Genomic DNA, 23,616 nt, shown 5'->3' with positions numbered 1-23,616 from the left:
CCGCTTGTTCCTTCCTTTTTTAAATGAAATTTCTTTCTAGTTCCTCTAACCCATTTAGCAGTGTTGGCAGTAAGGTTAATGCTGTGCTGAATGGACTGAAATCTCCCTTCACTGCGCTGGCAATGAGCCAAGTACTGTGGAAAAAGACAGCTTAATTTAAGCAATCTTATCACCATGGTAATAGCTCCTCTAAGGGGACGGTGAGGTACCAGACCATGAACCTGAGATTCAATTATCATTAATTTATATAAAATTTTGAAGTACTAGAATAATAAGAGAAGTATTTGGGGTTCAAGGCTGTTATGATTTTTAGTGATTTACGATTTAATATTCAGCAATATTTCAGAGCCCTAAAGTTTGATTATGGCTCTAAACGCTTAAAAACTTTGAGAGTTGTGGAGTTCAAGAAGTTTATTCAGCTCATCGTATAGATGGAGTCGTCCCTTTCTGTTTTATATAGTTATTTAAGGTGCATATTTAAGACTATCTGGATTTCTGTTGTCCTAAAAATATCATCTTGTTTATAATTCTGTTTAGTATAGGGGAGATCTTGACAACTATCACTTATCAAAAGATTTATACTGTGGTTTTCCCCTATTCTTTTTTTAATCAAGCCCTTAATTATTTGTGCTCTTCAAAAAGTACATTGATAGCCTTTTAAAGCACAGAAACCTTTACATACTCACTTTTTGTTTAAGCTGGAGGAGTGCTAAAAGCGGAAATAATTAAAGAAAAATGCATATATAAATACACACTCACAGGGTTCAGTCTGAGCTCTCGGAAGGTTTATTTTTTCTCTTTGGTCTCTTCATTTGAGCATCTTGTGAATCTTGCCCCCAGTGCAGAGTTACAGAAAGCACTTCTGTGCCTGCCTTTTTCCCATTTGAAGGTTTCCATAGCAAACAGAACGGCTTTTACAGCTCCCCAGGCACACAGGTGTTGATGGTCATAAACCACCAAGCAGGGAGACAATTACTATTTGAGCAATGCCATTCATTAGGAACTTGTTTGCCAATGGAGCCTGCTCCTGAGGTAAATGACTGGACTTGTGGTTAGTCCAAGAATAAATGCAGGGGAGGGCTTCGTTTATGATCTTTCCTTCAAATCATGTTGGTTAGTATTTGCTATTATGACATTTCACTTGTATTTTGTCATTTTCTACCTAATTAAACAATAAATCTAACCTATAGAGAGGCTGGCCATATTAAAAACAGACACATGGCAAGGGTTTTAAATTCCGTCCAAGTCCCTTGTGTTTTCACTGCACAGCAGAAAAGATCTAAAAATATTTAAGACTTCTGAATTGTAAAAGATAAATTGAAAACTGTAAATATGACCATGAACTTAAAATAAAAGCCATAAATATGACCCTAAATTTAATAATGCGAGAATGAAAGCATCTTTTATGGAAATAAAAATATAAACATTTGTCAGCTACAATGAAGTACAATTTTCATGTCAGCAGCAATGGCACTTGAGGGTCCTTCTTTTGCATAATTTGAGTTCCAGGCACTAGGGACAATAAGGCGACTTGAATTGTTCGTATACTCTACTGTATTTTTTCTTTGGGAGAAGCTCTGGTGTGGGCTTCCCTGGGACAGTGGGATAGTATTTGTATGAGTAAGGGGTTTTTATGCAGGCTTAAGATAGTAACTTGAACAATCACGCTGCAGATACTCTTCGCTCATTATTTTGAATAATGGAACAAGTATATAAAGTTATAACTAAAAGTAAAGATATGTTGTCATTTTATGGCCACCAGTAAGCAAGCAGCCTGGTAGCTTCCTATGAAACACAGTGTTTTCATTTACAGAACCAGAAACAGACTGAATATAAATTTTGAAAGAGAAGGATAATTACCAGTTAATGCAAAGGGTCTAGGCTGATTTGGAAAACAGAGACTGTGAGAAAGGGTCAGAGACCTGCAAAAGGTTCTATCTTCTCCTTTCAAAGAAAATCACGTATGTATGTGTGATGTTATTGCTCAGAACTCTGTGTCTATCCAGCTGCTTCTAGGAAATCTGTTTTGGAAGACTGGATAGTATTCACATAGTTAATGTGCTACACCTCTTGTCAAGTAAAATTTGTGTTATTTGTCACAGTAGCTGTACAGCTTGGCTTTAGACCATATGCATGTGAGTGTAGGTATTTGGAAGTAGACTCAAATGCTAGTAATAAAAGTCAGTTAGAATATGCATGAATACCCACAGAAAGAAACTCATGGCAAAGAGAACTGTGGGGCAACTACTTCTACTTCGGTTATCTTATTCCTTTCCTTGTTTTAAGTTGTGCTTCTAACCACGGCATATAAGCAACAAAATTATAATATTGGTATTTTTATCCTTTGATTCATGGTTTCAAAGTACTCTGCAAATATTACATACTATTCTTTACATAACTTTTGTAAATATTATTGTAAGTACTGTTGTTCTCATTTTCCACATCAAAAAAATTAAAATTTATTGGAAAAGACTAGAGCAAACCATGAGCTTATTCCTTCCTTACCCCAGGAATCTCCATGTGCATTGATCAGTTTTACTCAGCTGTTGTTTGAGTTGTAGTGCTAAAGGAAAATTCTAAGCCACAGAAAAGTACTTTTGAAAACTTCTGGATTAATGTAGCAATGTCACCAGGTATGAGAAAGCCCATACTGATCTATGCAAGAGTAATGTGGCAGGCTTGGTTGGTTTGTTTGTTCCATTAAATAGCCAATGAAACCAGAAGACAGTTGTATTTTGGACAATTGTTCCATTTTAGAAGCTGTTCTTGGCTGATTTTGGCACTGCCCTATATTTACATAATTATTGTCCCAGATTTCTGCCAGGGACTTGAAAGTTTAATCACCTGGTTAACAGGCTTAGCTTGCCTACAGCAACAACAGACAAGTGAGTCAGCATCATGTCACTTGTTGTTCTGTACTGAAGCGAAAAGTAAAGGATACGAATTGTTTTTACATCCTTTCACATCTAGGGTCACAGGGCTAAGTTTTCAAACACTATGTGAAGAAAACATGAGTGAATAAAGGGAAGGATTTCTATGTGAATGATTCAAAAGGCAAGTCCAGCTCAAAGAGGAAATTTTAACAAAACAGTTCTATTCCCAACGAAAATCTCTAGGGGGTTTCAAATGTATTTCAATTATACATGTAAAAACAGAATCTTAAAATACATTAGGTAAATAGTTTTCATGGTCATTTCCCTCTTTTTTCACCCATGAGCATTCTTGTTCCTACAGTTCTTGTACACAAAAAGGTAAACAAGACAGATAAAATTATAGGTCAGATTCTATCTATAATTGTAAGTCATGTCTTATATTCACATACAGTTTTCCTGGGTTAGTTTTCAAGATGAGGGTGTAGTGCATGTATCTTTGTTGTCAGGTGGGTGTCTTGCTTTTATACTATATGCTTACTTTAGAATAGCTGTCTTGTTTTTATACTCTGTAGTTTGCCGAGTACCATATCTGAGATTTATAAACAGAGGTCCATATTCTGATTATTATTTAAGTTTAGAAGTTTCTTTTTTTTTTTCCCCTCCTACTTTGGGTACAGAATAAGATGGACAGAAAATCAGGAAAGAGCAAATTTCTGCTTCTTCCCACTGTCACAGGAAATATTGAGTGACTTAAAAGGGTGAGGTAACAATGGGCTTGTCGTTGATCTTTGCCAAAGTAGATGGGCAACTGTATCGGTGCCAAATCCCTTTTGGCTAGCGTCTTTATGTATTTTCTGGTTATGCCAAAAATCAGAATCCTTCTTATGTTTCAGCTACTGTGCCTCTTAAAAATTCCCTTTGCGCTTCTGTTGACATCTAAAAGAATTACTTCAATTGCCTGCTTAAACATTGGTATAGATATACAGTTATATATATTATATGCAGTTATAGACTTTAGTTGAAAAGAAAGTGAAAAATTTAAATGATCAAACTGAAGACTTCTTAGTTTTCCTATCACACATCTATGCAGCAATTTTTAACACTTCAGGTATCTATTTCTTGAATGTGAAACACATTCAAGTACAAACGTGTTCCTACTTGGTTCATCCAGGAGAAATGCAGACTAATTTTTTGGCCAAGGTATTACAAGATTTGTGTTTCTACTAACTCACCCAGTGGTTCACTTTCAAATCTGCTGTTGTTGTTCATTTTTTTTCCTCTTACAAACCTGTAGTTTTTAATGGAAATGGAAGGAAAACATGTTATAGGTACAAATGAAGGTGGACTTCTAGGCCTACAGACGCTAGGCACAGGGTAGATGCATAGAACGTACAGAAGTGATATCAAGCCCTTGACAGAGTTGAGGGACATTACTACAGTACTGGGATATAAAAAGATTTTCTCTGAATTTAATTAAGGAATTCTGTGTGGAGTTAATCTGGTTTCTGCAATGGTATTACGTTACCGCCACATGAATTCAGTTGGGATGTTGCTTCATGTGTAGCTTTTATAAGACTTAAATTACCATTCCAGACCAGAAGCCAAAAGTACATAACAAAACATCCTGATAGAGAAGGGTGTAAGAAAGAAACCTTCTCCTAGCTGAGAATTCATCATTTTTGTATGAACTGCACTCGGAGTTACACGCCATTCCTCTTGAGGTTGAACAAGAGCACTTAGATGTGCCACATGAAACTGCTTCTTCAGAAAGCAAGCTATTGTGTGATCAGCAGGACTAAGAGGTCTAATTTCATGCCTTCTGTCACCTGAACTCCCCAATAGCTCCCTTCCCTCAGGCCGTATCTCTTCCCTGGGCATGTCAGTGTAGCAGGTTTAGACCTAGCTGTTGATTGGCCAGTACGTGTTCTGCTTTATTAGCCACCGTGTGCCGTGCTGGATGGGTGGCTAGAGGGGCTTAGAGAAGACAAAGAGCTGACTTTAGAAATGGGAGCTCACTGGGGCTTTTGCTGGTTTTTTTGGGGTTTTGGGGAGGTTTAGGTTCCCCCCCCATTTTTATGATTCTGGTAGGATTTTTTTTTTTCCAGTTAACTTCTCTTGAGAGGATTCAAAGTTCAAAAGTTTTACATTTGTAGAGCTGAACAAATGGATAGATAGGAAAACAGACGTTGTGGTTACCTTAAAGACAGAATGTTTTCCACCTGCCTCTTTTATATTTGAAATTATTACTGAGCCTTTAATATTTATTTATGTATTGGAATTATCAGTGTAACAATATTAGGTGACTTTTATTTCACAAACAAATACCTTACAGATTATGTCCCATATTTCTCTTTTTAAGAGAACATTATCATCTTCTTTATGGATGTTTTTGATGTTTTTGTGAACATTTAGAATTTCCCCACTTGGAACAAGTGGTCTTATGAATAATCCTTATAAATTCTCTGATTTTTTTCTTGTGTTCCCAGTTTACAAAAAAAAAAAAAAAAGGCATTAGCTTTTCTCTTAGATCGAATATTAAAGCACACACCAGGCTGCAGTCACATGTCGCATCTAAACTTTTGAACTGCAGTTTTTATTATTTTGCTCTTTAGAGAGAGCGCCTGATTTTATAGAATTGATAGCAACAGTTTAACGTGTCCTAACATCCTTTGGGAACAGTGGTGCGCTCAGACAGATGAGGAGTCGTCTGAGTTTATGAGAACATAGTCGCAGTCTAGCTTTGGAAATTTGTCTTTGTGCCACCACTGTTTTTCAAATTCTATCGAAATGTCTTTGGGTACTCAATATACTCTCCCAAAAATGGAAGGCATAAACAATTGTGATTTTTAACGTTTTCTCAACATTATTTCACCGGTAGCTCAGTTTCAGTGTAGCATTGCCTCAGAATCTCAGTTTTATTACAACAAGTTAGAGCTATGTAAATTCCCCTCAGTGTGAATGGAGTCATCTATCTAAAAGGGTGTGAGCTGGATCCAGCTAATAAAGAAATCCCTCTGCACACTACCGTTTTACCATCAGGCTGTGAAGCCACATTTATAAATCCCTGTGCAAGAGAATGAAATTATTCCTGGCTATTGATTGCAAGGCTGTTAGAGCCTTAATAATAACTTCCAGTTCAGCATTTCCTTCCCTTTACCTCTGATATCTTTGAGCTATTCACCATAAAGGACAATCAATACTGCCAATATCAGACCATTTTGCTGTAATTTCCAAAAAATTTAAATGAGAAATTATCAAATAAGTAGGTTTTTGTCATTATGTCTTGCAAATCTAAAGCAAGTAAAGAACTATTGACTGTTTATATATATATATTATTTGTGTGTATGTATGTGTACGTATATGTGTATGTATATATGTATACATACTTCATATATGTATATGCTTATATATAATAACATTTTTCTTATTTTACATGGTGATTCTGCTTCAGCTTCCTTGAATATCAGTAGGAATTTTGCCGCGACATTCTTTCCTACCGGGAGCCTAAGTGACTATGTATCTTGTTAGCTGCTGACCGAAAAGTAAGGCTTCATGTACTTGCAAAAGCCTTCATGTGTGACAGCGAAGCACTGAAGCCAAAATAACCAACTGTATCCTCATGGCCTGATATGAAGGAAGCAGATTTATACAGTCCTGTAGACAGTTACATTACTTCATTACTTGAATTTATTATTTTACTATATTTGAGTTTAAAATTTTTTAACTAAAATAGTTACAGGTAACATTACCATGTTCAGAGCATTGCCATGTATATAATGTATGTATCTATAACTCTGAAAGTCAATGGGAAAGAAAACTAGAATGTGTTGTCTAATATAATGCTAGGATGCTGTACTCGGTCAGATTCAGTTGTCCTGGTTTTGTCTGAGTGCTGTTTACTTGGGTAATACGTGTGAAGCAGGAATAACTAGTATTCAACATAAGCAACACAAAAAATTCATTCTCGTGCTTTGTCAAAAGACTCCTGATATGTAGGCACTGTAATCTGCAATGCAAGCGAACAGGTATTCTCATTTACCTTCTTTTTTATGTAACTGCCTGAATAAAAGGCCCTTTAAAAGATAAAACTGCTCTGTAATACCTTTTTATTTTCTATAATCTCGCATTTTGAGAACTGTAACCTTTCTTTTAAAATCTTATAATGGAAATGCATAATATCATACTCATTATGCCATTTTAGCAATTACCTTTTCAGGAACATGTATTTACAATATTCTTAAAGTCAAATGTCACAGTATAATCATGTTTCATACCCTTGAGTGTTTGATCCTGTGTACATCCCACTGTGAATCCATCAAAGAAATTCTACCAGCATGGATTGATTGAATCCATATATGTGTTCAAAAACTTGTGCCGTGCTGGAGGTGTAAAGGTACATTTGTCATTGGGAAGATTCTGGACCATGTCAACATTGGCCAGTTAACTTCAGCTGTGAAGTGTGTCTGTGGCTTTTGGCTTGCAGGCATCATAGTGCCACGTGATTCTAAATACAAGATCCTCCTTCAATTTTGGCAGAAACAGCTGAGGGCAACTTGCACCCCCGGCCCAAGTGGCATGGTAGTGCTTGCCTGGGGTCCGCAGAGCACTTGCACAGCTCTCAGATGATGGAAGAACAGACAAATGGGTTGTATAGGAACCAACAGCAGCAACAGTCACAGATGCTCTTACTCAGCTGGGAGCTCATATGAACAGGACCCAGTTCAAAGCACCTGAACTGCAAGTGGGTCGTTGCTTCATATCAGTGTCTGGCTCCCAAAGCAAAGAGCTGGCAAGCTTGGGAGAGTTAAATGTTGTTCTCTAGGAAATGCCTTCCGGAGTCAGGGTACTCAACAGAAAGGCTACAGAGATTCAGGCTAAAACAATACTCTAGTGGCGGCCCTGCGGCCAAGGCAGTCCTCGTTCCTGCAAGTTGTGTGGTATCAGTGCCCCTTCACTTGCTTTCTCATCTCAGACCTCACGGCTTGAGACAGAGTCACACTGAGATGCTCTAAACTTCTTTGGGTGCATGCTGTGGCATGAGATTTAGATGTGAGCCTGTCAGAAAAGAGTGCACTGAAGAAGCTTGCTCACCTACATAAAACAAAGGAAAGAAGGTCCAAAGAAAGTTGGACCAAAATAATATGTGGTTGGTATGGTCAGCCTTGAATGCGTCCTTTTTTGCCACAATTCCTGAGCACATAGCACAGTAAGTTATTGTTTAAAATTAAATATCCTTTCCCAAGTTCTCTTGGAGAGGACTTGCCAGTCCTGAAAACCATCCATCTTCCTGTAGACAACCACTCTATATTTCTGCACCAGGGCCTGTTCTGCAAGGCACGTCTCTGTACTTTATTTTTTGTGCTAATGTAGGTCTTTGCTATTTTTTCTTGAAGGCAATCAGTCCTCCAAAATATGCTGAAATAGGTCTCCAAATTAATTCTTTCTTAGTATGTTTGAGAATCACCACAGTAGGCAAAAGCATTTGAAGAAAAACTGCTCTCAAAATAGCTCAATTAAGAATAAAGAAATTGTACTCACCTATACAGTAACTATAGTCCTTCAAAATGGATTATCCTTGTAGATTTTCCACTAAGTAGTTACCTTTCTCCCTTTTCTTCTTTTTCCCTTTTTCTTTTTCCCTTTTTCTTTTTCCCTTCTTCTTTTTCCCTTCTTCTTTCTTTCTTTTCTTTCTTTTTTAACTTTTTTCCCTTTTTTCCTTTTTTTTTTTCCTTTTTTTTTTTTTTTTTGTTATTTCCTATGTTCTGGAGAGAAACCATGGTAAAAATAAATATTCAGAGTGGTAGTGGCTTCTGCACTCTTTTTGTACTCTTGGTGAAATAAACCCAGTTGTGTGTGTGTGGACGGAGTGGGTGCTGCTGGCAACAATTCCCACGTCTCAGGCACACCGGTGGAACAAGGCACACAGGGGCTGCTCAGCTTGGAGGACCCCCAGGTACTGTACTGAGCAATAACCTTTCCTCAGCATTACTCTGAAGCACCGGGAGGATAGTTTAGAATTCATTTACCTTATATTGTTTCACCAAAAAATTGCTGGAAATCTTGCGGTGTGGTTGAAAAACTGAGGGTATTCTAATACATATTTTCCCGTCTTTGATATTTTCTGTGGTTATATGCAGTAGTTATCATACAGTGCTTATATAGTCCCTTTCGCTTCTTAAATCACAAGGTGGTTTTTACAACACGGTTCTTTGTCTTCTTTTCGTAGGCATTTCCTATTTAAACACGGATCTGGGTCTTCAGCTATCTTCAGCGCAGCCAGTCAGAACTATCCTTTAACATCCAATACTGTTTACTCTCCACCTCCTAGGCCTCTTCCTAGAAGTACCTTTTCCAGACCTGCCTTCACTTTTAACAAACCTTACAGGTGTTGCAACTGGAAGTGCACTGCTTTGAGTGCTACTGCTATTACAGTTACCCTGGCGTTGTTGCTAGCCTATGTTATCGGTAAGCCTCTCTTGCTTTTCTATCCTGAATTATTCTTTACCTTTTCTGTTCTGTTGTCTTGCTTGCTTTTACACTAATACAAATCATGTTTTACTAATAATGTTTGCCACTGGGTGCTTTGTAAATTCTGGCGAACAAAATGCTAGGTTGGCCAGAGGTTGAATACAACATGGAATTCTCATTAACTTTCTACTCTGTTAACCTTGATACTGCCTAATAGAGAAAGAAATATTATTCAAGATGACATGTTTACACTAGCAGAGGACTCCTACTGATTTTAATTGCTCTGATATTTTTGTTAAAGTAAACATTTGATTTTCATATTAAGCCTTACAACATTGTTGCTCTTAAAGAATTATTCGGAAAAGATTGATAACGCTTAATTGTGTTTTGCCTTGCTATCTTTATTTCATTTCTTCAGTCTGATCACAATTTAAATCTTCCATTTTTTCCTCTTAATTCTTATATCATTGGCTAGAATGACAGCTAGCTCTAAAAATATGTAGCATTTTACACCATGTTTTCTAAGATATCTTTTGCTGTCCCTTTATTGAATTTATGTTTCAGAAAAATGTTACACAGATTGAAATGCAGTTACTTAATTTCAAACTGATCTTTGTAAGTACCTAACTTTGCAATTTTGTTATCACGATAGATTGGCAGGATTTATCAGAGCAGCTAGAAATGCCTTCCTTTTTTTTTGGAAGATAGATATATTGGAGGTGGGCTTGGAGTCAATTGTACATGGAAGAGCAAGTCTTTGTGACTTACTAGATGACATTTTGGCTGAACATTAATTATTGTATTGGTTTTTCAGTCTGAATTGATAATATTACAAAACATTCATTATGTAGGATCTTAGAATGGGACTGTGGCTTCTGCAAACGTAGAGAAATCTAATTAGTCTTTGCTTGTGTGATGCCCTTTCTCACATAGACTCTTGGTTTGTTGATTTAGTTGCCACTTCGCAGGTGGGCAGGAGCCAGAGCATCCCCAACATCTTGCAGCTTGAATGGGAATAACTCTGGGTTTGCCTGAAAGAGCGGTTTGTACTTGGTAAAACTTGTACAGAGATACAAGTACAGATACCTCCAAACCGATGAGTGGCCACTGATTTTCTATATTCTCTGAATAAATGTCTTTATAGTGAAAATTATTACAATTTCAGTCATTTTTGTTTTCCCCTGTTGTTTTTTTTTTTTTTGTCCTTTAGTGACAAAGTTCTGGTTACTGTCAGTGAGATGCTCATCACAAGGGATTTTTTTCTAACATCCTCATCTAATGCAGATGGGAAAGCAGATTTGATCATTTCTGGTGTATGATTATTTGAAAGCACCTGAGGATCTAGTAAGCTACATTAACTGCAGATTTACATAACAGCTGGTGAGCATATGCCCTCAGTTAGGACTGGCTGTATAATTTGTGCAGCCTCATCTGTTTGCTACATATATATCCTACCCACACCATTTCGATTTTTATTGGGATGAAGCACTGTCTGTTTCATCCCTCCTTAGATTTCAGTCTGCCACTGAAAGTTTTTTTAACTTTCTCGAGATATATGGCTGCATGTCATCAGCCTGAGAAGGCTCCATGTCACTGTGAATTAAAAAGCTCTATATGAATTTCCTGTAGACGTGTCTGTGTTTATCTTAACCTAGTAACATAAAGGTGTAACATGTTTTCTTTAGCTGGGCAGAACTAGGTAAAATGAAGATATCTTTGTATTTTATAAGTTATTAGTATTTCTAGTTATGTTTTCTGTAGCAAAATATAAATATCTGCACCAGGAATTCTAATTCAGAAAATTGTCCAAGATGCCATTATTTGCTCTTGTTTGCCCCAGAAATTTTTCAGTTGCATAAGCTTTCCTGCAGGTTCAGGTAGTATTAGTTAGTTTATTCCAAATTAATATTCATGCTGCCTATTTCTGGTTGGTTAAATATTTAAATAAGTTCATGGTCTCTTCGTATGAGTCAGGTACCTTAGTTCTTTCCCTTTTGTTAGGTACGAATAATAGCACATAAACTATTTTGAAAGTTCACTTGCTCTGTAGGGTTTCATATTTGCATATCTTTTCACATCAAGAATTTAAATGTGCATGTTTTAAATAAGAGTAGCTGAATATACAAAATCAGACTGTATGTAACACTTTAAAGTTAAAATTCACTCCCCCAAGTGTTTTCTCTTTGCTCACCATGATTCAGTCCTCGCTCCAGGCAGGTTTCCTTCAAGTCAGAGGGAGTTGTGTCTGAGCAATGACTACAGACTTGGGCCCAAATTGCAAAACAAAACTCATTTTAATTTCAGGATCAAACTTAACCTGGGATCAGCTCAGTGGTTGTTGCTGGAAGAATAAGGGAGACTACGTAAAGGCAAAATTATTTTCACCATCATATTTTATGGCATAGTCTGCATTAACTTACAATGAGCTGCAATTTCAGGCCAAATGAATGTAGATCAAAATTTAACATTAAGCTTTTTCTTTCCCTTATCTAGTAACTTAAATGTGCTTTCTCACATATCTTGCGCTGCCGTTAGATGCATGAGCTATGCGTTACTGTTAAAAATAGGCCCAAATCTCAGCCTCAAGTCAGAACATTCCCAAAATCTTGGCAACCCAAAGCTTATTCCAGATCAAAAATTTGCAAATGGCTCTTATATTTGTAACAAACTGAGTGCTCTAAACTGTGATTTCTCTTCAATCAAAAGGTAAAGTAGCAAAATGTTTTTGTTCTTTTATTTTTCAGTCTTTCCCTATTATCAGTGAGACTCAGTAGAGAAGCTTTTACTTGAGAAGACGTACTACTGCTGTAGTTTCTCTCCTTTGAACTACTCGTCAGTTAAAAAAAATGTTTTCTCTTCATGTTTCCATTTTTGGCCTATAATCACCGTGTTTATTATTTGGTCCTTTCTGAAATAAATTTGACTATTATATGGACAGTAAGGAAATTATAGAACCCTGTAAATGGTTGTGTAACAGCGGATTTATTGAAAATCTTTAGTCATAATATTTAGTTTATCAAGTAAAATACATATTTTCACTTCAACAGGAGTAATTTCTGTGAATAGGTTCTTAAGTCATAGTAGTTATTCCAAAAAAACCTCATTTCATAAAGTGGATGTTTGGTCTCCACGCTGTAAATGTGTTGAATTATTTTCTATCTAATAAAAGCATATATACTTTTCTTTTTCTTCTGCACTTCCATATATGTTGAGAACTGTAATGCATTCATGGCAATCTGGGGCAGAATTGCTTAAATTTGCCCACGAAGAGGGCAGTAAGGCAGGCGAGCCATTGGGACGCCCACCAGGGAGGTGATGTCGGTGCGTGCCGTCGGTGCGTCAGGGGCTGCAGCAGCTTGAGAGCCAGCCAGGGCTGTGGGCAGAGCGTTCGGGCAAGGCAGAGTGAAATTGCCGGGGGAGGGAAAGGCTGGCTAGGGAAAACAAGTTATCTGCTCTTCAGACAGCAACATGAAATGGGCAAAACCTGCCTGCTAGCACTTGCCGTGTCTGGAGGCCATGTGAGCTGTTTGTGTTCTAAAGATTTATGCAAGCGAATGCTCAAATTTAAAAAAAAAAAAAAATCTTGAGGGAAAAGTTTTGAAATCCAGTTACCTTAAAGTTTTTCTATTTTTGATTGTAAAACAGAAACAGATAAATCCCTGGCTATTTGTTGATGTGTATTTCTCTGGCATGAGGTGTTTGAAAGGACTGAGCTGGATCCGTGTCACCAGTCTAGGCTCAGATATTTACAGAGATGGCACCTTGCAAAAGTACAGTGTGGAAAAGAAAACTGAAATTTCTCTAATACTTTTTTAAATAGTTTATTTTATCTGTTAAGTAAGATGAGGACTAGCAGACAGTGTACATACTGATGTCCAAAGGCTAGAACGTAGATTCCAAATTATCACATGAAAGACAAGAACATATCTGTTTGAGTCAATGCAGTCAATAGTTGTGTCTCGCTGTTCATCTGTTGGTCTGTGTTGCTATAAAGAGTATAAAATAGGCTACCATTGTGGAATGGTGTAGTAAATATTCTCTTTTTTAATCTCATTGTAATAAAAACCTAAGAAGCCATCAGCAATTAAAGAAGAAATTTGACCAAAAATGTAACAGTAAACAAGGCAAACAGAAGAGAGATAATAAGGAATATAATGTTTTTTCTGTAATTTTTCAGCACCACGCCATTTTCTTTGAGTACAATACAACGTTTGATGTGGCTGCTCATCTAGTCAGTTATTTTTAGCCCATTAGTAAGTAGGATTTTTCTTCCATGATACCTTACCATTTTATCAGTAGCTGATCTGGACTTGCAAATCACTGGTCCTATTGATCAAAGGTGCTGAACTCCTACGGTTCCTATTGATTTCAGCAGGAGATGCAAATGTTCAGTGCCTCTGAAAATTGCATCCCATGTTCTTAGATTTAACCATCCCTGACTACAAAGTGACTATTTTATATACAAATGAATTCTCAAGTATGAATATGAAGTTGTCCGTATCCTTCATGATATTATCACTATTTATGAGTATGTGCTGGCGATGGATGGGTGTTGGGTCTTAAATTATATTCCTACAGAGGGTGAGGAAATTAAAACCTCGCTGCTGTCTGCCATTGTGACCTGTCATTTCTCACGCTGTGTACAAGCTAGAGGAGTGACAGTTTCAACATTGGGAAAGGCCAGGCCAAATTTTAAGGACATATGTATCTTAGTGCATAGATTTACAACATTGCTTGCATAGCTTTATACAATATAAAATATAAATCCTTAACTCTGAGAAGTAGAAATTATGCAGAGAAGGCTTGAGTGGGAAATATGCTGATTTTACACTGAAGAATATCATAGTATAGTAAACATTGCTAAATGTTTCGGGTATGCATAAAAGCTGTGATGCGGATGCGCAACTCTGAAATGTTGTTGAACTCCTTAGTGGGATAGCTCTCGCTGAGACAGGTACAGCAGGGTTTCACAGCTGGAAATCATGGTGTCTGTTCTCTCTGAGCCTGAGTCTTGCTGATGAACTTGATATTGTCACAAATCTTTTAAGTACACCAAGGAGAAAGCCTGACAACATTGTACTGTTGTCTAAGATTAGGTTTTGGTTGTTCCTAAGTCTAACATATGACTTAGTAATGAAAAATGAAACCAAACTAGTCATTATACATCCCAGTAGGAGGATTGCAGGATATTTTTATTCTCAGGTATAAAAATATGGTAGGTATAAAGAGAAGACTGCTTGAGAAAGAGGAGAATGCTTGAGAGTTAAGATGGCTATAACAAATACATGGAAAAATCCTTATTTCATGAAAGGCCATACATGGTCCAAAATAACTTATCGCTTCAATATGGATTTAAAAAAAAAAAAAAATTCTTAAGATGGAACCAAATATTAACAGTCTCAAATTTTCAAATTTGCTTAGAGCAGAATGACATAGCATTTTATTTACAAGATGAACTTACAGAAGAAAAACAGCCCTTCTGTAGGTCAGGATCAGAACTTTGATTCTGACTCTTATTTCTGTTCAGGTATTTCCACATTGCTTCACCCTTACAGCGCCCGACTGGAACTGAGGCACTGATGCACTCGTGGCTTCATGCCACAGTGAAATCCAGTTTTACAAGCAGAACCTGCTAGCAGTCATAGAAAATAAATACTTTTCTGGCACTTGGTCAGAGCAGGTGCAGAAAGAATAGTCAGCTGCTGATATACATTCTACTACAGCTCTTCTAAAGTCTAGGCTTCAGGGGGATGATCTACTGAGATTTTGTAAAATAACTGGGAACAGCAGAGAAAGCTAAACAAAAGCTTTTAGTGGAGGTCAGCAATCTGGAGAGACTTCACATTTGTAGGATTTTTGTCCTCTGAAGTTCGTCTTGTGGGTTGATAAGTACTTATTGCACAGGACTTTTTTGACATCTCCTCACTACTGAGAGTCTCTTTTGCGCTGGAGCCAAGCCTCTTATTCATATGCTGCCAAACGTGTAGCACAGGAGTTGACAAGCTGTGCTTACACAGAAGGTAGATAAGAATAAATTAAATTAGATCATTGGCTTCGTAGCAGATGGCGGGTTAATCCAGTTTACAAAGCGAGTTCTGAAAAAAATGCTTATATATTTGTGAATATTTACTCAAGTATGCCGCAGAATTGCGGGGACTGAGTTAGTTTATCTGGAAGTGTCAGTTTGTTTTATTTAAATGTTGAACAAAATAAGCAATCTGGTCATTTACTTCAGAGGTAAAGACCCAAGCTTTGGTTCCGAACAGGGCACAACTGGTTTCACTTACAGTAGTAATGTGAAGCAACCAAAAACCTGCCTCTGGATGGTGAAAAATCCCTTAGGCAGCATGAAGTCACACTAGCTTTTCATGTCATTGTTGCATGAAGGAAATTTATGGGAAGGGTAGAATATATAGGCCTTTAATTTATCTTCTTCTGCAAGAGATCTGTTTTATACCTAATAATTATTTCTTACCTAAGAAGCATAATAAATTAGCCAAGAAAAGCTCTGTACTACAAGTAGAATCTTCTGTATTTGAGAGAGAGGTCATTTAAAGTTACCCTGAGCGCAGCTCCACTGGCAGCCTGGCAAGGGCAGGGTGATTGAGGAAGAAGCTTAGTTTCACCATAATCCTGTGGCATCCTCCAATCTCTTTAGCTCCACTGACTAGAGACTCCTCCAACTTTAGCATCTGCAATAACATCCATAATGCATGTTGTAAGGAAAAAAAAAAAAAGCGTATGTCCACTTTTGTGTTACAATTTTATCTGAAACTTTGAATTAAATAGGGCTATCTAATAAAATATAAATGAAATATAGGTATGGTGGCATCTATCGTATCAGATCTATCTCCAAACATTATGCAAAGAAGGTCAAATTTTGCCTTCAGATACATTTGCCTGCCTCCAGATCACCTCAGTGAAAGCAATGTACATCTCTGCTCGTGGCAGAATGCAACTCATAAATAACACAGAGCAAAGTAATAATGTAATGATAGAGGGGGGGAATATACTGGAGGTTCAAGCAAGCCAAGAAAGAATATCTTTTCAGATGAGCTCTGCAGTAGGATGGAAGAACCAAGGAAACAGAGAAATCAAGTTGGAAGTTCAAGAATGCCAGGCAAAGAAGCACGGTTGCTACCAGCAGGGAGAATGTTGGCGCTCAGTTTTTAGACAAGAGGTTCAGTTAGGCCCAGATGAGGGGATGCTATGGGCTGATGCTCCTGGTGACTCACCGCAGCCCCTCCTAACTTAAAGTACAAATTTTGCAATTGTGAAGCATACCGATGCTGCTAACAAGCTGTTTAATCTCCACTTGCCTGGTAGTCCTTGGTTTTTGCTTGAAACTGTAGCAGTTCACCGATGACCTTATGTGCCCTACCAGTAGCTGAGGTATTTTAGGTGCTGCAAAATACAGGGTATCTGATTGCAGAATTTTTCTGGAATGCCAGGTAGGCAGAGCCAAAGTAGCTTTTGCTTTTTCTGTAATACCAGTGTAGTCATCAAACCTCAAAGGCTGGTTTTTTGTGTTCTGTGGGAACTTGAGCTGCATTCAATAATGCACCTTTAGTCACAATGGTGGGGTTTGGTACTGTTAGCAGCCAGCCCTCAAAAGTACTGCAGTCAAGGTCTCTTTGTGTAAACATCAGTCTGGAAGGCTGAACTTTGAGGAAAGGGCAGAGACCTTCATCAGAAAGTGAATCTCCCTCCTTTTTACCCAGCTCAGTCCTAAGTTGGACGGAGTGATGGTGTCATCTTTTACTTGGTCTGTGGAGTAGGGTCTTATACCTGGGCACTACGCATGGGGAATACAGCTGGGACTCTTACAAATGGATTTATGCTGTGGGAAATGACATTGTGGCCCACTGTTGAATTCCACTTCATTTCTGTGCCCCTTTGTCTAAAAGGGGAAAAGCAAAAGCCAGAAATCCACTAGAAAAATCAAAGAGAGAATGACTCATAAGAGAAGTTATTTTGAGCTTTTTAATGAAATTCAGTATGTGCCTACTTATTTCTAAAGAGATTTGAGAGAGATAGATTTGAAAGTTTTATTTACTTTTATTTGGTGAAATATCTGTATATTTAGAACACGATGTACGCATGTTGTAGGAAACACAAGCTTTGTAGGAATTATGTATACCCTAGGTAAAAGAAAAGTATCGCAGAAAATGAACAGGCAAGGTAAGGCTCTGTGTCTGCTAAATAAACATTATTCCCTGTAGTTAACTTCTGAAAAAGGTGCCTCTAAGAATTAATGGCTTTATTGGTGTATGAGGTCTGGTTATTGCCAGAGTGATACCTGGATCTGAAGGTAATTTCTCAAGAGCTATAGCTAATGCAATGAAAATCAGATTGATTTTAAGATTGCAAGGTGACCAGGTTTCTGCAATGATAGAAGTCATTCAGTTTAATTCAAATAGACCTTATTTTCATAGCAGTGTGCTTTGTTGTTGAAACACTTGGTCTTGCACGTTGTTTAACTTGAAGCTGGTCTGCCAGTATCCCGTGTCATCTCCCATGGACTAGAAGTCCAAGGCTGGCAGAGACCATCATCTCTACAATGCGGTTGGTGTTTCTCAGGGAGGAAACTGTCAAACATACATACAAATAGTTTTGCTAGCTTGCCAAGCTTTGGCACAAACTATAAAAACAACAGTACTTTCCCAGCCTGAAGGAAGACAAAGCAAGCAAACTATTCGAATTGGTGTGAATGGATGACAAAACGCATAGCGTATGTAATCTGGAAAAGACATATAGTAAGGAAAAAGGTGCGTTACATATTCAGTCCTTGCTTTGTGGCGTACCCTCTGCAGCACGTGCAAATGCTGCCTTAGGAAATGAGTAATAGCAAGAATGGAAATAGCGTAAGAAAGCAACTAGATTATATTAATGATTCTATAACCACCAAAAGCTTATCGATGTGTACAGTAATGCTTTGCATCTAGTGTTGACCTGTTTCAAGTGCTGATGTAATTATTTGCATTAGTACAAATGAAATGTACATTCATTAGTTATCAATCCCATTGATGTTTGTTCCTTTTTATTGTTCCTCTTTAAATCATAATAATGTCCAGAAGCTCAAGCCAGCAGCAAGAGCCGCCTCCTCTAGAGATGTCAAGGCATGTTGGTTTTTGTTGTACCTTCTGTACATAGAAGTAATCTGTCTTGCATTAATAAGCTTAAAGATCAGAGCTTAGGTCTGTGTGATCTGACTGCAAGACCCTTTTCAAAGTATTAGCATGGTCCCTTGACAGTTTCAAGTCCATGGAATATGAAGCAATCCAGGCTAGTCTCTGGTTTGAGATCTCACCACTATTAGTGGAGTAAGCTTCTAGTATCTCTTCTGGGGAGTGGGAATTTACTGTCCAGTGGTGTGTCTCCAGAGCCAAGATCTGATGGTGAAGCAGTGGTTTGTGAATTCAGCAAATTTGGCTCTCTTCTCCCGAAGCCAATCTAAAAAATATAAATGTGTCACAAATACTGTCACCTCATTAATTTGGTAGAAATGCTCTCATTTGCTTGATTTGGATCATATATCTGTGGCTGGGTGATCCAGGAGTGCACAGATCTGGAATTAATGATTGTGGATTGGCAGCTTTGCATTCCCGTGGTAGTTTTGGCAAGCCCTTGCTAGGAACCCATGGAAGGCATGGGGTTTTGCTTTATAATTGAATTTTTCAGCATGCAAGGGAGGCTTGTGAGCAAACACATAGAAAATAGGTAATAGACTCTCGGTTTCCTGTTTGTATTGAGATTCTTTTCCTTAAAGTATGCCCAAGTGCAAAAGAAAGCAATGTACTTTCTAAATGCGGGACCCATTCTAGATCACACTTACTTCTCCTGAGAGTCTCTGAGGTTCCTACGCGAGTCAGGAAGAGCAAATATATTGTCTTTTACCCTCCCGCTGTGGGCAGATCCTACTCAGTGCAAATTGCTGCATGTGGCTGAAGAGCCTGCTACTCGGGTTTTGCTCTTTATGTGACAATTTCAGCTTCTCTGTGGGGGGTATCCTCAATCCATATTTTAGTGGGTCATGAGTTCTCCCTGCTGAGTTAATTCAGTGCTAAGGCAACCTCTTCCTTGGAAGAATTTGCCCTCCTCAGTAAGACCTAGGTAATTGTCTAGAATGACTGCAGTACTATCATATTATGCTTAAAATAAGCTCCTCTGTTGTTATCTTTCTCCTGCCATCCTTCGATGCCTCAGACCAGAAACAACAGAAGGGAAAGCAGAAAAAGTGAATGGTTGTGCAGGCAAAGTGGAGTGGGCAGTGCCCATGGATGGTAATAAGGATAGTTTATAGCTTCATAAAAGGATTAATTTAGTAGATTTCCCAGTGCATACATAAATAACAACTATATTTCTGTCAGTATGTGTTGTAGAATAATTGCATATATTTCAGATCTAGAGCCATTTTTTTTTATCTGCAGTGTAATTCTAGAGTAAATCTATGGAGTCAGTGTTTTTACTAATGTTTAGCCTAAGTGAAAAGATTTGGGAATGCAGTAGGCACAGTTTCACTTACACCTGTGTTGGAAAGGTGAGAAGTTTTACTTGGTGGCAGTGCTTTAAGCAACAGACTCTGAGCCCTTTGACAGTTGAAAGCTGAGGGACAACATGGATGTAGCATTAAAATCTGTCACACAATATTAAATTCATTCAACTGTTATCCTTTTAATTGCAAGTATTTCCATTAATTGCTGTAGAAATTCATCACCCTGACCTGGCTGAGCTCCAAAAGAAAGTGTGGAAACTAATTAAACATGGAGTTTTAAGGTAAAATAGTAAATTGCTCATTAGACCCCTTGAAATTCTGATTTACTACTAACAGAACGAAGTAATACTTGACTTTGCAGAAACTGGGTCATCACATTCTTTCTTAGTCTGACTGAAGGTGCTGTAGCTTAGACATCAATTAATTGGTCTTCATTTTTTTGCAGCAGTACACTTGTTTGGTTTAACCTGGCAACTACAGCCTGTTGAAGGGCAGCTATATGAAAATGGAGTCAGCAAAGGAAATAAAGGAACAGAATCCATGGATACTACTTACTCACCAGTCGGAGGAAAAGTTTCCGATAAAACGGAAAAAAAAGGTATGTGTGAATGAGAAGACAGATTACGAATATTACACATTACTACTGTTCAGATTCTGTATTTACTACAGTTTGACAGTATTTTGAGTCTAGGTTCTATCTTTTCTAGGATAATTTTAAAACAGGTGTCAAAAGCCCATAACCAGATTGTTTCCTTTAGCAGAACTCTCACTGAAATTAGCAACCAACCCAAGCCATTGGGAAGGTAATGTTCAATAACAAAATAATCGCCCTTCTTTTGTGAGAGAAGAGAGATCAGAGCGTTTGGCTTTTGTCTTAAGACGGGGAGGTGAGACATGTTCTCCTTATTCCCATTTGTGCAAAGGGCTTAGTGCTGTGCCTGTCTTGCAGACCAACGTCGGTCTTGGGCAAAGTGAAATTCTTTGTACTGACAGGTCAGAATATGCAGAGGGGTAGAAATCTTAATGCTTTTAAAGGCATCTAGTTCTTGAAGGCGTAAGCTAAAATGCAGCATCCTGTCACATCCTGGCTTAACCAGTCATAGTGAATCAGCTTGCGGGAATCTACTGAGGTTTCACAAAATGCCTGAGCCAGTCTGGCAGCTCCCTGCTGCCAGGCAGACAGTCCTGCTCTGCCCCCACTCCCTCCCTGTGCAGCTCCCACTGCAGGGATTGTCTCATGCACCACCAAGACACATCAGTTCACTATGGCAGAGGAAAATGGCTTCGTTAAAAAGTGCGAATAGTCTTCTGCCACGTAAGTGGCTGAACCAGCTCTTTTAAAGGGCAGAGAAGTGCCAGAGCTGGCATAGGAAAGGAGTGGACTGCACAGCCAGGAGTGTGAAACAGAGAGCAGGGCTGTCTCTGAGATGCGCAATTCCTTTCTCACAAGTCCTGTCATATAAAGTTGTTAAATCACCTACTCCAATATGGCCCATGCTTCCCATTGACCGCCATGGTGATGCTTTCTCGCTCGAAGAAGCAGATGGCCCTCCCATTTCTTTTTATGATGCTCAGAAAAAGTGGATAAATCAGATTAGATCAGAGAAGAGCGAATGGGAGTAGAATATGAGCCCTAGTCTTTCCAGTTGTTAGGAGGAAGGTAAAATTGTACTGAGAGCTCTGCAAGGATAGGAGATTTCCAAAGCTTTCAAATTTTAAAGCAGAGCAGTGATCTGATTATGTGTATGCCAGGTAACATCTATGACTGTAAATACGAGACAAGGTGGGACGTTGTTGTACCAGTCCCTTCCGAAGGAAGATTACATCTCACATCAATAATCTTACAAATCAATGTGTCGCAACTGATTAGAGATCATATTAGATAAATGAGCAATAGAAATATATGTAAGGAGACAATGATGATGTTATCCATTATTTCATCCCACTAGTGAATCGCAGTAAATGTTTTATACACTTTTGTATTTTTGTCCTGGTGCACCATGGAAAATACCTCAAATAGTTCTTCCCAACTGCATTAAGTCATTCTGTCAATATATTACAGATTTAATAAAAGCTCTTCCAAAGCATTTGACTTCCAAAGGAGGATGTGCAGCAAAAACATCAAAACCATCCACAATCTCAAAAATCAGATGCTTGAGAACAGAGAAAAGAATATGGGAGTCAATAGAGACTCAGTGTAGTAGGTGAAAAACCAAACCACCTGCCTTGCCCCAGGCAATCCCAACGTCTTGTGTAGCTATGCAATTCCCCTGCAACACTAAAGCATGGAGGGCTGTGATAGCAGAGCCGCTTCACTGAGGGCTTATCCAGCAGTTTCAGAGGTCAATCTTGAATATAGCTAGGCTGTTGTCCCACTTGTCCCCTTTCACCTTTTGGGGGTAACCTCTAATCCAGGATGTATGCTAACCAGGAGTATACACTTGGGAAAACACAAGAAAAATCATGTGGACTTACTACCAGGCATTAGTACCTGCATAGTCTAGCTGTGGGTAATTTCTGCTGGTTTTATTTCTTTCCATCACTTTTAATATATATATGTAATTTGATTCCCAGTGCTGGTATCAAATTCCCTGTGTAGAGAGAGGACTATGTAGATAGAGGGCTTCCTAGGGAAGGAGGATTTGGAAACAGGCAACTCCTTTCACTACAGCAGGATACCACAGAAAGTTGACACTTTGCCTGTAAACTTGAAGCCTCTGATGTGATTTCACAGGGATGAATAACTACTGTCAGATATTGTGACCTCCCATTTTCCCAACTCAATGCAGCAGCACAGAATGCTTTTCCAGACCTCGAAAGCATATATTTTAACTAATCTTTTAATGAAAATCAAGTTTACAAACCAGCAAGTCAGATTTTTTTAAGAAGTCATTTTATAACACACTGACCCACGGCTATGAGTTAACATTTTAATATGTAGTAATGTGATTAAAAACTCAGACATCCTATTGATGCTGGTATTTACCAGGGGAGTACTAGGAGATTGATTGTTTCAGGATCAGTAATAATCAGCATATGGGTACTTTCTTGTGAAGATAATTGGCACCATGCTGTTCAGAGCTTTACTTTCTTGAAGCCAAACGCAACCTCTGATTAGGAATCTATCTTCTGTTTTAGACTTGCAAGGAAAGTGTGCTTAGAAAGAATAGGGAAGAATTAATACCAGTTGGCCAGACTGGGAGCTGTACAAGGAAAGGAATGCAGATGATTAAATGATATTTTGTCATAAGAAGAATGTTGTTAGGAGAAAGATGTTTTTAGAACAAGAACAGAACTTGTATTGCAGCACTGTAATTTTGAAAGCTTATTTCAGACTTTTTCAAGAAAGAGCAAGGAAGTATATGAGGATACTCTGTGAACAGTGTATCTTCAGATGCCTTTTTTGTACAGCCAGATACCTGCTTAGTTCAGTTAAGTATAGAAACAAAGCTAAATTCTTTTTCTATAAAGAAAGTACAGTGGCTCGGTGAATATGATAACATGCACTTCAAACATGGCTCTTACAGTAGCCTTTTCATGCTGTGTGGTTGTCTGAAAAAATAGTGTTTGAAAGGTAGAGATGCTGCAACTGCATACTTTCAGTAGGTGGTAGATACTATATATGTTTTCATGTTACCGTTGTGAACAGCAGCTGCACTTCTTCCCTGGGTAATGAGATAAAAGTAAATCTAAGTGCATCTGTTTTGTTTTTTTTTTTAAGGATTACATAAAATTATTACTAAAGCAAAGGCATTTTCAACCAAATGTGGAAAAACTCAG

At 38.1% G+C, this 23,616-nt stretch overlaps 1 protein-coding gene across 2 annotated transcripts in view; it reads left to right on the top strand.

Annotated features, from left to right (window-relative positions):
- TENM1 (teneurin transmembrane protein 1) overlaps nucleotides 1-23,616 on the top strand; it is a gene marked incomplete at both ends in the record, with an annotated part of 253,287 nt that overhangs the window by 95,206 nt on the left and 134,465 nt on the right. For both annotated transcript variants that reach the window (XM_082322867.1, XM_082322866.1), the window contains 2 exons: nucleotides 9,100-9,338; nucleotides 20,282-20,434. In XM_082322867.1, the coding sequence (XP_082178993.1) occupies nucleotides 9,100-9,338; nucleotides 20,282-20,434 (392 nt within the window). The remainder of the gene's footprint in view (nucleotides 1-9,099; nucleotides 9,339-20,281; nucleotides 20,435-23,616) is intronic.

The sequence above is a fragment of the Platalea leucorodia genome (genome assembly GCF_965183815.1).
Source record: "Platalea leucorodia genome assembly, chromosome: 10".
NCBI classification, from domain to species: domain Eukaryota; kingdom Metazoa; phylum Chordata; class Aves; order Pelecaniformes; family Threskiornithidae; genus Platalea; species Platalea leucorodia.
The sequence above is the reverse complement of the archived record's forward strand: the minus strand, read 5'-3'. Positions and strand labels throughout refer to the sequence as shown.